This window comes from Notolabrus celidotus, chromosome 10 (genome assembly GCF_009762535.1).
Source record: "Notolabrus celidotus isolate fNotCel1 chromosome 10, fNotCel1.pri, whole genome shotgun sequence".
Taxonomy (NCBI): Eukaryota; Metazoa; Chordata; class Actinopteri; order Labriformes; family Labridae; genus Notolabrus; species Notolabrus celidotus.
In genome coordinates, this window is record NC_048281.1 from 26,109,665 (window position 1) to 26,126,053 (window position 16,389).

General features: G+C 39.0%; 2 protein-coding genes across 2 annotated transcripts in view; one reads left to right on the top strand and one right to left on the bottom strand.

The window, feature by feature from the left end:
- The window catches only part of il1rapl1a (interleukin 1 receptor accessory protein-like 1a), a 479,938-nt gene that overhangs the window by 462,985 nt on the left and 564 nt on the right, over positions 1-16,389 (bottom strand). The window contains exon 2 of the mRNA XM_034693768.1: positions 6,521-6,617. The gene's annotated coding sequence lies outside the window, so the exon portion shown is untranslated. The remainder of the gene's footprint in view (positions 1-6,520; positions 6,618-16,389) is intronic.
- cmss1 (cms1 ribosomal small subunit homolog) overlaps positions 16,047-16,389 on the top strand; it is a 57,275-nt gene continuing 56,932 nt past the window's right edge. The window contains exon 1 of the mRNA XM_034693770.1: positions 16,047-16,209. Within this exon, the coding sequence (XP_034549661.1) occupies positions 16,161-16,209 (49 nt within the window). The 5' untranslated portion in view covers positions 16,047-16,160. The remainder of the gene's footprint in view (positions 16,210-16,389) is intronic.

Below are 16,389 nucleotides of genomic sequence, written 5' to 3' on the forward strand. Positions count from 1 at the left end.
AGGATAGCGTTAGTGAGGGGCTAATAGCTTCTCTAAGGATGCTATCCAAGCTCATTTGCACCATGCAAATCTGCCATTGGAGACTGCACCTACAAGCCAACTATAATGATGTTCATTGTGCATTTGTGGTTACATTATGTTAAGTTGTTTTCAGAAACAGAGTATATGGGTGAAAGAGAGAAAAAATAAAAACAAAAAAATGTGGCAAGGGAGAGAAGTGTTATTCAATGTTACTAATCTCTTTGATATCCACACTGTGACGTTCTGTACCAGCCTGCGAAACACCCAAATTATTCTTTTTGTCTTTTATTCATGACCTGCGGGACATCCTGACTTACCCTCTTACTGCTTTGCTCCAAGTCAAACTCAATCCCCCCCTCTCCTGTGCTCTCTCTCTCTCTCTCTCTCTCTCTCTTGTTCCTTCTCTCTTTCTCTGTTTCTCCTTTATATTCCCTCATTCTTTCACTCCCCATCTTATCATCCCCATGTGTGTTATCTCACTTAGCTCATGTATTCATGACTGATTACTTATTTACATAAAGTATATGGTGCAGTGCTGAGGGTCGGGGTTGCTCTAAGAGCTTTAGCATGTTGTTTTTTTTCATGATTATGATTACTGGTAATTATGCATTGATGGAAGCAACGTCCATTTGGGATTACTTATGCAGATATTCTTATTTAATGAGCAGTAAAAGGGCTGATGACTTTATATTATATGAGGATTATTTTAAAATGCATTCTACACACTATGTCTTCAAAACCTGAAAATTAGGGATTAAACATTTAACTGTTTAATGTAAGCAGTGCATAATTAAGATCAACCTCAATTCTGATAAAGACGGGACGCTGTGTAAAATGTTGATAAAAACTAGGGCTGTCAAAGATAACGAATTAAAAACTTGTTAATGCAAATTCCTTTAAACGGCACTCATTTTTTGGAAGCCTCACCTGTGTTGTTATTATAAGACTATGTTGTTATGCTCTGACCATTGCTATTGACTGTGGCAACAAACATTGAAAAATTGTAATTCTAAAAAACACATGGAGAAAGGCCGGTCAATTAATTTGGTTAATTTGCAACAGTTTAGTTACAATATCTCAAAAAAGTGAGTACACCGCTCACATTTCTGCAAATATTTCATTATATCTTTTCATGGGACAACACTGAACAAATGACACTTTGATACAATGTAAAGTAGTCAGTGTGTAAATTTACTGTCCCCTAAAAATAATTCAACACACAGCCATTAATGTCTAAACAACCGGCAACAAAAGTGAGTACACCCCTAAGTGAAAATGTTCAAATTGGGCCCAAAGTGTCAATATTTTGTGTGGCCACCATTATTTTCCAGCACTGCCTTAACCCTCTTGGGCATGGAGTTCACCAGAGCTTCACAGGTTGCCACTGGAATCCTCTTCCACTTCTCCATGACGACATCACGGAGCTGATGGATGTTAGAGACCTTGCGCTCCTCCACCTTCCATTTGAGGATGCCCCACAGATACTCAATAGGGTTTAGGTCTGGAGACATGCTTGGCCACTCCATCACCTTTACCCTCAGCTTCTTTAGCAAGGCAGTGGCCATCTTGGAGGTGTGTTTGGGGTCGTTATCATGTTGGAATATTGCCCTGTGGCCCAGTTTCTGAAGGGAGGGGATAATGCTCTGCTTCAGTATGTCACAGTACATGTTGGCATTCATGGTTCCCTCAATGAACTGTGGCTCCCCAGTGCCGGCAGCACTCATGCAGCCCCAGACCATCAATCAATCAATCAATCAATCAATCAATCAATCAATCAATCAATCTTTATTTGTATAGCGCCAAATCACAACAAACGTTATCTCAAGACGCTTTTACAAACATAGGAGGTCTAGACCACTCTATGTCAAATTATGAACAGAGACCCAACTTCAAGACAGGGTAAGACTCAGTCTGACCCCACCTTAATCCATCATGAGCATTGCACAGCACAGTATTTAGCTAGTAACAGTGGTGAGGAAAAACTTCCTTTTAACAGGCAGAAACCTCAGGCAGAACCAGACTGATGTTAGACAGCCATTATGCCTCGACCGAGTTGGGTCTGGAAAGACAGATAGAGGGGAGTAAGAGAGAGAAGTGATAGTGATGAGACGAGTCGTAGAAGCTGTTGCCGCTGGAGTCCAGCATGTCCGGATCAGCTGGAGTCCAGATCGTCCACAGCAGGAGGACGTCTACAGCAGCTCAGAGGAATCTACGAGACAATGGAGCTCAGGGACTCCAGAAAGGTCTATGGTTAGTAACTTTAATGGGACAGGCAGAGTTAAAGTAAGTGATGAGGGGGTTGGGGGGAAGGGGGTGAGCTAGGATCCCAGTGTGTCAGTGTGCCAGTTCCCCCGGCAGTCTAGGCCTATAGCAGCATGACAAAAGCTGGTCTAAGCCTGATCCAGCTTAACTATAAGCTTTGTCAAAAAGGAAAGTTTTAAGCCTACTCTTAAAAGTGGAGAGGGTGTCTGCCTCCCGGACCCTGACTGGTAGATGATTCCAAAGGAGAGGGGCCTGATATCTGAAGGTTCTACCTCCCATTCTACTTTTAGAGATTTTAGGTACAACTAGCAAGCCTGCATGTTGGGAGCGCAGAGTTCTAGAGGGGTAATATGGCACTATGAGCTCTTTAAGATACGAGGGTGCCTGATTTTTAAGGGCTTTGTAGGTTAAAAGAAGGATTTTAAATTCTATTCTACATTTTATTGGGAGCCAGTGTAGACCATGACACTCCCACCACCATGCTTGACTGTAGGCAAGACACACTTGTCTCAACCTCACCTGGTTGTCACCACACACGCTTGACACTTTCTGAACCAAATACGTTTATCTTGGTCTCATCAGACCACAAAACATGGTTCCAGTCATCCATGTCCTTAGTCTGCTTGTCTTTAGCAAACTATTTGCGGGCTTTCTTGTGCATCATCTTTAGAATAAATGTGAGGGATGTACTCACTTTTGTGAGATACTGTACATGACAGGGTATATGATGATTATTCCAGAGAGGCTGAGTCTCTCAGAAGTAAAGATGGGAAAAGGATAATCTCTCTGTGAGCGACTGTGTGAGCAAATAGTTCAACAATTTCAGAATAATGCCCCTTTGCATGAAATTGCAAAGAATGTGGGGATTTTATTATCTACTGTATAATTCAAACATTCAGAGATTCTGGAGAAATATCTGTAAAAGGGAAACGACTGAAACCAACACTGGATGGTTGCGATCTTTGAGTCCTCAGGTGGCATTGCATTAAAAACAAGCATGACTATAGTGGAAACCACTGCATGGCCTCAAAATCACTTCCCATAACCACTGTCTGTGAACACAGTTTTTTACTGCATCCCCAAATACAGGTCAAAACTGTACTGTGCAAAGAGGAGACTTTATATAAACATGATCCAGAAACGCTGTGACTATTCAGAGCCCAAGGCCTTTCTAGATGGACTGAAGTAAAGTGGAAAACAGTCCAGTGGCTTGATGAATCAAAATTTGACATTCCTTTTGGATATCATGGATGCCACATCCTTCACTCTAAAGAGGAGAGGGGCCATACTTGATATCAGCCCACACTTAAAGAAAACAATATCCCTGATGGTGTGGGGATGCTTAAGTGACCATGGCATGGTAGCTTACACGTCTGGGAAGGTACCATTAATGTTCAACAACGTAAACAGGTTTTGGAGCAACATATGCTACCATACAGACAATGCCTTCTTCAGGGAAGACCCTGCATATTTCTGCAGGACAATTCCAGACCCCATTCTGTATACTGTATTAAAACCGCACTAATTCATTATTTAGTTCAACCACTAGTTTGACCATTTCTCTATTAATTCTCTAATCGTTTTCCTGTCCTGTTGTGTATTGGGGCTGTAATCTATTTTTGGTTTTAGTGGATTAGATTGAATAATTACTTGGTCTTGAAAGTTCAGTGTTCAAGCATGTGGTCAAAGTTACAAACATGATAGAAAGCATGCACATTCCTTTGAGTTTCGTTGTAAAAGAGCTCTAACAAGCCACAGGTGCGTGGGTTTAGAGTTTCTCAAATACATGAAAAGAACTAATTGATGATGTTTATAACATTGTCCCTTTCAAGTCTAATTTGTTAGAAGCCTTTGAACCTTTCACATAATACTGCTGAGCTGATTGAGTTTGTTCACTTCACATGGACATGAAGGTCTGTGATTTCATTTTTCTGATCATTGAAACGATCTTTCATCCGTGTTAGCTGGAGGTCAAAGTTCACCTTTGATCTTAGCAACTGCACCTGGGAAATCAGTATTTAGTGTTTATTGATTATTGCATTTACTCTTTTTCTTTGATTCTTGCAAACTTTGAATCCTCCAACTCCTCTAAGTTGACTGGTTTGTTCGGCATTGTGACGTGAAAGAACAGTGTTCATTGAGTAAAATCCCTTTAATCAAAGGCAGCCTGATGCCTGTTGTTATTTGCAAAGACTGAACATAAAAAAGGGTCAATATTCCATTTTGACCAAGCGGCAACCACCAACTATGAGAAATGAAGCCGATGCGCAAGTGCTAAAACTGCAGTTCCTCGAGTGTCCACTTGAGGCTGGCTCCGGAAGTACTGGAAGCCACATGCACATCCATTCAAAACAGTCCAACTCATCCACAAAAATAAACATGTTTAGAGCCCAGTCCAAAAAAAAACGATTTGGTCAGTAGCTAATTTCTGTAACGGCACACACTGTACAGAGGTTGGGGGTTCATTTTTTTTAGAACTTAGTACTTTCAAAGTAACCAAGTTACGAGTTTTGCATAATTAAAGGCGCAGCTGACTTGACTGACAGGCGGGCACACTGTAGCTGTTAGCAAGGAGGCTCAAAGCCTGCCTCAGCTCCACCTCTTTGACTCAAGCTAGGTTGGCCTAAGGTAGGTTGAGTCAGGATTTCCAATATGGCAACCATCGACAATAGACTTCAAAACTCTGCTTCAGAAACAAGTGGATGACATCACAGAGACTTCCTACATATACAGTTGTGCTCATAAGTTTACATACTCTGGCAGAATTGTTGATTTTTTTTGGTCATTTTTCAGAGAATATGAATGACAAGAGAAAAAACTTTTTTTTTCACTCGTGGTTAGTGGTTGGGTGAAGCCATTTCTTGTCAAACAACTGTGTTTACTCTTTTTATATCATAAAAATAAACTACCCAAGAAATCATTAATTCTGCAAGTGTATGTAAACTTATGAGCACAACTGTATATGAAGTCTATGACTTTGACCCATGGCCTAATCGTAGAAAAAAAAACACCTTTGTCACATTGGAAATGTCCATTAAAAAAAATGTATGTGAATTTTCAGCCAATTTTCATCAAAGAAAATTCACATTTTCACACTTATTTCTTGTACAATCAACACATGAAATGCCCTCAAGACCCTTCATAAAGAAACACTTCTCCTAGTTCTGTGACTGGACAGAAAGGGTTAGTACATCTACAGTGATGATTTCATATAATGATGATTTTTTTTTAAATATATAGATATATTCTAAGGGATCTCAAAGTCTCTAATAATTCTAAAAAATAAGGAACCTCTAATTATTTATTCTGTTAAACCAGCCTCAGTCTACCATAATAGATTCAGTTCAGTATGTCCCATCTGCCTTGCAACAATTCATAGGTGAATTGTTCAGCTTCATAACAGGGAACACAGATTTGCAGTTCTGTAACAACAGAGCGAATCAGATTTGTGGAAATGTCAACTCTCTATTGTTGACTTTCGATCGATAAAGGCAGACAGGCAGTGAGGCATTTGATCTTTGCAAAGCCTAAATCTAATACAAGAATGTGAATACTGAGTGTCTGTGCAGTTTCTATTGATGGCTACTGATAGCCTGACAATGAGCTGGCAAAGAGTGTTTTGTAGATTTGTTGCAACTGAAGAGTATCAAGTAAAAACGTTGGTGTTTAAGGTCTTTCAAATTTGTTAGCTGTATTTTATTTAAATTCTGTTTTTTTTTAAAAGTGTGTATATTAGGTTCCTTCATAATAAAGACATTATGTCCATTGTTACACTGTTCTCTCTATAAAATCAAAAGAATAGACTGTAATTGAATATCATAAGTCTTTAGGAAAAAGTCAAAGGAGCGTTTTCATATTATATATATTAGAGGATGTATACATTATGTAACAGCACATGACCTTTCTTCCAGTTGCAAAAGTCCATTGCATAAGCATTTTATATTCTATTCATCTCCTCTCATTTAGTCAATAACACAGGTGTTTGTTCTCTTTCCACCTGTCCTGGCCTGCCGCTGTACCAGGTCACATAACACTACACAAACAGCAAGGTCTTCTTTGACAGGTGCATTACCCAGAAGTCCCCTTTCACCTTGTTTTGTGCCTCTGTGTCCCTTCATTGACGTACATATTGGGGTAAATAAAAATATGTGTCGCAAAAGTGCTTGCAGTGTGGGAGGCCATTTAGCGTTTTAACGCTGTCAGTCCTGCAGCTTACAACAATCACTCTGTCACTTACCATAATTAGAGAGAGGACAGGATGTCATGTCATTCTGCTCACGCTGCAGAGTCTCGGCAAGCTGTGTCCGCAGAGGTCTCGGATTCCGTTCCATCTGCTGGAGACAAAAGGTGCGAGTGTGAAAACAAATTTGGTATTAAAATGTATGATCTCTGGAGAACAAAGGTCAATAATAACAACTGTGCTAGAAGGTCTGTCAAAACTGGAGAAATGTTTCTGTGGAAGTCAGATCATTGCAGAACTCATGTTTGGACTTTCAGCCACAGCTACCACTGAGGGCATTAAGTGTAAGTCTACTTTGGTTTTTCTGTAAATCTTTAATGGTAAAACAGATTTGGCAAATGTTAACCTTTAATTTTGTTTTAAATTCTCTTTTTTTGTCATTCTCAAACAATATTTTCTCATATTTTGGCTGCAATTCAAAAAGATATAGTTTAATTTTCCAGTTAAGTAAAACTTTTCAGATTTTGTGGTGTCTTTCAAGAGAAAAAAAACTACTGTGTTCTGTTTGGATAGTGTTTCTTTCTGTGAAGTTTTGACCTAAAATTGTATTATCTTTGATCATCTTTACAAGACCACACTCTTGTGAGAAAGTCTGACTCATAAGGGAACGTTTTTCAAAACAGATTCGATTCATTGCAGCAGACCACGGATATTTAAACAGTGTTTTTTCATTCCATTGATCTCAACCTGGCGCCTAGATACACTCAATGCCACTTGATCATTGGCAATTCAGTCACAGATTCATGTGTTTTGCTAGTTGCGACTCATGTAGCCTTGGGCTACTCGCCTCAAGGAGAGATGATGTAAAGAAAAGTCTGATTATCTCTCTCTTCTCTCCAGAAAGAAATTAAAAGATCTCTTCTCTCCGTCAGTATAAAAGTTGGACACTTCACACCACAAGTGACCTCACCCCTGTCAGCTTTTTAAAGTTAGCAAAGTTTTGTCTGTAAACACAAAAGGTTGAACACAAGTTTTCTTACATATAAAGATGTGCTCCCGAAGATGGACTTTTATTTGTTTAATAGGTGTTCTACTTCAAAAAGAGAGGAGATGCTTTAAAGGTGACATATGCAAAATCGACTTTTTCATGGTTCTCTACCTGAAATATGTGTCCCTGGCATGTCTACAAACCCCTTCAAATTGAAAAAAATCCATTCTGCCCTTGTTTTGATTTCTCCACCTTTCTTTAAATGTGTGCTGAAACGAGCTGTTTCAGTTTTCAGTGTTTTTCATACGTCATAACGCCATCCGGTCTGTAACGGAAATCAGAGCTCAGAGCTTGTTCAGCCCATAGACTGTATAAAATACAACTCACACGGAGCTTAGGAGGGAGGCATGCTAGTTGTAGGCTGTCTTAATAAACACAAAGGTCGGTTTTACTCCCCACGTCTGCAGATTTGAAGATCTAGTGGATGATTTTTATCTTTCATGGAAAAGTGCTAGCGCTAGTTAGCATAGCCACATAGCTACATGTTTGTAGCTGTGTACCAAGACACACGTCGACATACTGACAAAAAAAACAACAAGAAACACAAAATCTGTGACCAATCGTTCAGAAAGGTCCTGCTGCAGGCGCCTCTCCGTCAGGATCAGATTCTGGATCAAATTCAGAGGGTTGAAGTAACGCGGGTCTGGGAGCAGCCGTGTATATTCAGCCAACATGTAAACATTATCAACGTGCTGGACAGCCGAGGCTCCGTAGGGGGCGTGGTCAGAGAGCTCATTCTCATTTAAAGGCACAGACACAGAAAACAACCTGTTCTGATCAGGGCTGAAAAAGAGGGTTTTTCAAGCATGCCTAAATCAGATTTCAAAGTGTCTTTTTGAGCAATAAACCTCAAAGGCATGTTTTGGGGACCTCTTGGACCAATTTTTATTTTGCTGAAAAAGAGCATAATATGTCACCTTTAAGACAGGATTAGCTAAATAGAATAAAACCTAATTTATACTTCTGCATCAAATAGACAGTGTAGCCTACGCCGGAGGTCTGCGTAGCTCCCGTACCTACGCAGAGGCCTACGTACGTAGCTGATGCGCACCTCCTCCAAAATCTCAAATCGACGCTGACTGCAAGACCTGTGATTTGTCTGCTTGATGGCATTGTATTTCCCGCATCTAAAGCACTTCACGATCCAAGACATCGAACGTGTATTTCGTCTCTTCTGAAGTCTCCTCTCTATTCTTCCCTGTAAACATTGCTGTATGATAAAGTGTAACATGTATCAGCTGCAAATCGACAAAATACGTTCGGAATCGCTGTAAAAAAAGTAAACAGAGATCATAGTGGGGCCAGGAAAGAGGCGACCCGACTATCAGAGACCACACTGCCAAGTGTTTCGGAGGAGTATTGCTGCGCATCAAGGACACATCGATGCAGAAGTATGTGGTGCTCATGTCCGCGTTGACCACTGCTGCGTAGGGGTGACACAGGTGAATCAAGAATCCCCCCGTGCAGGTAGCTAACAGCTTCTGGCTTCACTCACTCTCCCATTTAAGGTGGACTGGCAAGAAAACACCTTTTTTCACAGAAGGAAAAAATATATATATATTCTATTTCTTCCAATAAAACCCTGTAAATTCTTTACACGTGTCCTTAGAGATATGTGCTGCCTGAGCAGGAACGGAAGTCCTTACTCCCGCTTTGCTTGCACTTGGTCACCATAACAGAGATGTGACCATTTTACATCAACAGTGGTCTCACATGTTTGAAGATGAACTGAGTCAACAAAACTGACCCTATGGGGATATGAAAAGCCGGCACTTAATTAAAGATTCGACTGGGCACCATGTCAAGAAGTAACCTCAGCTGTCGTTTCTCCTTCCCAACACTTTGCAGTGAGCGACCTTAAAACTTCCATCAGGTGCGGCCTGACCCATGTGGTTAGACAGTTGGTGAGGTTGACAGAGACTGGGACCTTCGCCATGGCATTGGCTGCTTTGAGATACCTTCTGCCTTGACTCTAACCTCATGACTCATGTACAGAAAGGTTTGCTTTTGCTGATCTCATCACAGGCCATATTTAGCCGTTGTGCGTACACGTAACTTACACTGACTCAGTTATATATCAAACTTATTACACTTACATTGTACCTGAAATAAATGTATGTAATGTGCCTTTGTTAAAATGTACACCCACGCCAACAAAAAGCCTTGACAACCAAAACAAAGAGACAGCTGCAGCTACAGATAAATATTTGTCATGTTAAGAATGCAGCACATCTCCATTCAGGTCAGGCTCAGCCAGATGCTCATGAATACAGTTGTAAGTTGCAGACCTGCAAGGGGAGTTATATGTAGTGAAGTTTTAGAAAGCTCAAGGTCACTTGCTGTTTATTCCCACTTAGTCACATATTTGCTGTCAGGCCACTGACTACCTTCCTGACCCTACCTTCTAGTTGTGGCATTTGGACATGACAGTAACAGTATTTTATTTTGTATTCATTTGAATCATCACTTCTTTGTTTTTTTAAGGCCTCATTAAAATTAGGAGGGTGTTAGGTTTTTTAAATTCTTTATTCTCCTTGAGTTAGAGTACACTTTTCAGACAAGGTTAAAACACAATGTGGCAGATGAAAGAAATACTTTGGTCATCTTTCTTAATATATTGTCCTCAAAGACCCCCAAACTAGCCTTGTAACCAGCAAAATGTGAGTTTCTGTTGTTTATATTCTTTGGAATGCATCAGGTGCCTTTTCTTTCAAACATATTTTAGTCTGACCTTTTTGGGGGTGGGCTACAACCAGTTATATAGCGATTGTTTAATACAATGTCAGGCAAAGACATCAAAAGCAGGATGTTACTCAACATCACATCACGTAACAAAAAGTTAGGGATGTTTTGGAGGAACAAATTCCCTTTTGGTTTAAATGGACATTTAAATTCCAACTGATAAACTACCCTAAAGGTAAAAAAATACTTATCCTCAAAGTTGAGCACAATGTATTTAACACAGCTAAATACAGCATTGCAGAGTCTGCAAGTAAACAAAGTCAAATTGGTCTGCCATGTTTGGCTAATGTTAGCAGTGCTGGCTCCACCAGCCTTTGGTCATTCTTGACGTTTAATTCTGGTTATTCATTGCTTATTGCTATGCCAGGTTCACCAGACACAGCCAACTTTGTTTCCATTTTCTATATTAAAATACAGCCAAACTGTACTGCGCTACGAGATGCCATCTGTATTCTGTGATGGTTTACATCCAGGTAGTACAGCATTCTAGCATAATGGCAGTAGCCATTAGTGAGAGCCACCAACCCTAACTGGTGGTGGGTGGGTAGCTATGCTGATTTTTACTTCTGCGTCAACCCTACACAGCAGTTGCCAATGGGGTCATGAGCACTACATGTGTGTTAATGTGTCCGTGTCGCACATTAATACTCTGCCGATACGCTCGACGGCAGTGTGGTCTCTCTGCATCTGACCCCCGCTTTGTTTTCTGCTTGCTTCTTCAAAGCGGTTCTGAACGTATTACGTTAATTCAGAGCTGATACATGTTGCTGTTTATCATACAGTAATGATTTCAGGGAAGAATAGAGAGGAGACGTCTTAGAGAATGAAATACACGGCCGATGTAGAGTCGATGTGAGGCGATTTCGGAAGTGCTGTAAATGTATGTACGTCGAGCTCAGGGCTTGCAGTCCACATCGATTTGACAGGTAGTTACATTTTGGAGGAGGTGCGCATCAGCTAAGTGTGTAGGCTACGGCATCAATACAACGACAAGTATAAACCAGGCTTTAGACCAAACATATGACTGGCATTTCAGGCCCACAGTAAGAAAAACCTTTCAACAATTTGTTCAACCAAGTCTTAATTTGGGTGTATAAGACATTAAATCACTTGGTCAATGAAACATGCAGATCTCTACATCATACTATTATAGATCAGCACAAATAATTGAGATAATTGCACATTAATTATATTAGACAGCTGAGTTTGCTTGATGAAGTAAGCTACCTAGCCTGGCAGCCTACAGCTAGTTCCCATGTCTAGTTGCTCTGATTGGCTAGTGTCTTGATGCATTTGTTTGGCACATATATTAGTAAGCCTCACTAGGAAATATAGATGGACCAAGGTCCCAGACTAATTTGAATTTATGAATTGGTCTGACAATGCCATGCTACCAAAAAAAGAATACAAATTCCACATCGCTCTGCAAAGGTAATCTGGTTTCTGGTTTGGAGTGGAGGCAGATAATCTCAGTGCTGCTCAAGCTGGCAAAAACAATGAGCACAAACTGAATTGTGTGTTCTACAATGGGAAAAACAAAGGAAAAGAATTCAAAAGGAGTCCCTGTGCACGTCTTAGCCATAAGCAAAGGGATACTTTTATCACTGTGGAAATGCATGGCATGAGACATTGTAGGAAATAGATGCCTTTGTGGATGTGTGGTAATTAGGGACGAACATTTCCAAAGCCATAATTAGTCTGTGTCCGTTCCCTCTCTCCTTAGCCACGCTCCCTCTCCCAATGTTCAGCTGGAGAAAAAAAAAACTCAGTAAAAAGAGTAGAATGGCAACCAAAAATAACACATCTTCTTGTGATCATTAAAATGAGGAAGTGGAGGAACAGCTGCTTACAACAAAATAAACACATTAACACCAATGCTCTGCAGTGTGCAATCACAGAGGCCCGAAGAGACAGCTGTCCGCCTTTAATTACAATGACATCCATTTCTCTCTTTCTTTCTTTTCAGCTGTCTTGCAACTTTTGAGACTTCTTGTTCTGCACACAGACAGATTTTCACAATATTTTTGGGCTCTTTGTTTCAGAATCATTTAAACATAAATACTGTATAAAGTCTTGAATTTCATATTTTTACATAATACATCATCTCCTCAGTAAGGGGCAGCTCAGGCGGTTGGTTATGAAATCATATTAGAAGATATTAAATGCATAGTTTCGTATTTTTAGAAACACACTTTCTTTCTCGCTTGCCAAGAATTAGATAAGATCAAACCCACTCTTTGAATCCGTCCAAAGGTAACAACTTCCACCTACCTGCAGCTAAGAAACCTACTTATTGAAATCTTTTATCTTATTTAAAAGGCGGTAAAATGTGGGTGTTAAAAAGTGGTTTAACAGGGGATTATGTAAGGAACAGGGTTTTATTTAGCTGAGGACAGATTATATGATAAATAGATCCATGGTTTATTTCAGAAAATGTACAGAAAAAGGAAAGTGGAAAATATTTATCACAATTTCCTGAGGGTTTAAAGTGAGGTCAAATTTCTGCTTTTGTTTTATCAAATGCCTCAAACCTAAAGACTCTTCATTTTAATATCACAAAGTACTAAAAGGCAGCATTTCAGGGCGCCAGTTGGCCTAGTTGTCTAAGCGTGTGTCCCAGCCTCAACCATTTGCTGCATATCTCCATCCACTCTCTACTCCCCACATTTCCTGTCTCTCTTCAGCTGTCTTATCAATAAAGGCAAAATGCCACAAAATATAACTTAAAAAATAATAAAGAGGCAGCATTCACACTGCCCTTTAAAGCTACTGTGAGATATTTTTGGTTTGCATCAAACCTGTGGGTCTTATCCAAGCGGCAACCTCCGCTCTCAAAATATGAAGCCTGTGTGGAAGTGTTATAAAGTATAATTCATCGAGCTTCTGCTTGAGGCTGGCTGCAGAAACACCGGAAACCATATAGACAACAATTAAAAAAAGACGATATTTGCAGCATTAATAAACATGTTTACAGACTGGTTCAAAAAACGGCTTCGGCCTGAATAGCTAATTTCTCTATCAGCACACACTGTACGGGGGGTGAATTTGTTTCTAACACGACAGTGACAGTTCAGAAGATATTAAGATAACGAGTTTTGCCCATTTAAGGACATTATTGACTTGACTGACAGGCATTGAATAGATGCCAATGATTATCGAATAGTATTTTGGCTTGAAATGCCCATCCCTTGTCATAAAGAGACTTTAAAATTAACTTCAGTCTGTTTCATAACCAGAGTAAAACCACTTATAGGAGCTTTAAGAAGCTTTTTAGCTATACCCTGCAAATTACTGACAGGTTGCTTCAAATTTGTTTATCAGCTATTGATTTAAAAAAAACGATGGCAGTATTTTTTTCTTTGAAAATGTAACCTATTATTAATACATTGCAACAGTAATGTTTTGTCAGGCTTTCAGACTATTGGCTACAGCTTGATATTTAAGGAAGTGTGTAAGGGTGTCATGGTTCTTCTCATTTCACTTTCAGAAAAGTCAATTTAGAGGTGTTTCTTATATGTTCCTTTATATTTTCTATTGCCTGAAAAAGCATGATTGCAATCTACTGCATCAGTGAATGTTTTTAAGATGGTAAGCACGGTAACATGTCCTGCTGTTTACATACAGATCTACTGACTAACACAAGAAAAGCAGACTTTAAATTTTTACAAGTTCCCCTGCTGTCTCGATCTTCTTGTTCCTGATGGAAATGCAGCCAAATGATGAACAGAGAGAATGAAAAATGAGGAGGAGGTTTGTGTTTTACAGGAATGATGCTTAATTACATACAAAGCTGCCATTTAGATTTCATTGTCCTGCTTGAATGTTGGCAGACTGCAGTACAATGTGTTGACTGCATCCTTCCTTTCTCTTTCTTGATTTGTTTTGCTTCCCTCCATTTTAAAAGGCTACAATGCACAACCAATCTGAACCCTTCATAATTTCCCTCAGTAATCAGTCTCTAGTTTTTTTTTGTGGCAAAGCTTTAATCAAACATCTCATTGCATCAACCAGCCAGAAATGTGTGATTTCGACAGAAACACAAAAAAACGTGCAATTACTCTCGCAGGACCTGTCCCTCCTCTCTGCTACAGCTGCAGAAAAGAGGGCACTATTCCAAACACGTCCTCCTCCTCCTCTTTTGTCTTGTTTTTCCTCCTCTTTGTGTTGGAAAATAAGAGCATCCAGCCCAAACCATACAGACACAAGATGTGAATATGTTTTTTGTAATGTTCACTATGGGGAAACACATTTATTTATCATAATTTAGAGAACAAAGTGAGTGTTTTTCCAATAAGTGCATGAATCATTTCAAAAAGGGAAACATTTGAGGTCATACTTTCACATAACTTGAAGTTATTTTTGTATTTTGCATGAATCAAGTGTCAAAGAGAATTTGAAAATGTGCAAAACAAGTGCTTCCATTTTCAAAACCATATCCAGGAGTTGTTTTTCTAGTATTGTGCAATATATGTTGGAGTGAGGGAGTTTATTTGCTATTCTAAAATGATAATCTGAACCTACCAGTGATGTTTATGTCTCTAAATATGTCCTCATTAATTTCAACATCAAATACAATGGGGAGACAGTGAGGCTTCCAACTAACCCAGATGGAACAACTAAGGTGATGGAAAGCTAGTTGCTTCCAAAAAGAGGTAAATTTAAACTTCCGCAGTAGCAGAAAAACAAGAAGTCAATTTTATACAGAGGTAGGATTCACATTTACTTATTTTCCTTAAGTGTGTTAGAAGTTTAAACTTAGCTTGGTTGTTTTCAGTCATTGTACATTGTGTTTTGACTATATTGTTAGATATTTATGGAAAAGAATAAGGGCACCTGAAAAAAAAAAATTAAGGTGCAATATATTTCTTAGTATTATTATTCTGAGATAAAAGATTAAAAAAAGTAAAAATTCTGACTTTAATCACAGAATTCTGACATTAATCTTAGAATTCTGACATAAATCTGAGCATTCTGACTTTTTTCTAAAAATTCTGACTTTAATTTCAGAATTCTGACTTTAATCTTAGAATTCTGACTTTTTTCTAAAAAATCTGACTTCTTACTGAGAATTCTGACTTCTTACTGAGAATTCTGACTTTAATCTTAGAATTCTGACTTTTTTCTAAAATTTCTGACTTTAATTTCAGAATTCTGACTTTAATCTCAGCATTCTGACTTTTTTCTAAAAAATCTCACTTCTTACAGAGAATTCTGACTTCTTACTGAGAATTCTGACTTTAATCTTAGAATTCTGACTTTTTTCTAAAATTTCTGACTTTAATCTCAGCATTCTGACTTTTTTCTAAAAAAAATCTGACTTTAATCTTAGAATTCTGACTTTAATCTTAGAATTCTGACTTTTTTCTAAAATTTCTGACTTTAATTTCAGAATTCTGACTTTAATCTCTGAATTCTGACTTTTTTCTAAAAATTCTGACTTTAATTTCGGAATTCTGACTTCTTACTGAGAATTCTGACTTTAATCTCAACATTCTGACTTTAATCTTAGAATTCTGACGTTAATCTCAGAATTCTGACCTTTTTCTCAAATTCTGACTTTACTCTCAGAATAATATGAATACCTTAAATTGTTATCATATTTTTTTCAGTGGCCCTAATCCTCTTCCGTATATATTTGTGCTGGAGCTGATGTGCCTTCTTTAATTTACTTCTTCAGATAAATAAATAGTCTCAACTTTAAACGTATTGTTATAAACTATTCATACACACATATAAGTGTTTAAATCATTATTTGCAGAGAGCAAGTCTCTTGTGCTTTTAGCCTGCATGTCGCCTTGTTGTCACATTAACTCCATCTAAAGAAAGTTTCCAGCGTGCTGCTCTTGAACACACCCCCAGCCTCTCTCAGCGGTAGATTTGGATCGGACCGGCTACTATTAGCAGAAAATGGGGGACGACTTGGGCGAAGAGTGGTGGACACACGAGGGAAACTCAGGTACCCTGCTTATCTCTTGTTTCTCTATGCGAGTGTTTCTCTGGGCTCTTGTGTCTCGGGTGGTTTTCTTATAATGTGATAAAGGAACTGTCTCTAGGTTAGCTTGTAGCACGTCACGAGACATGCTGCTTGGCTGGTAGCTAGCTGTGAGCTAACGTCAATATTTCGTGAATTATTAAC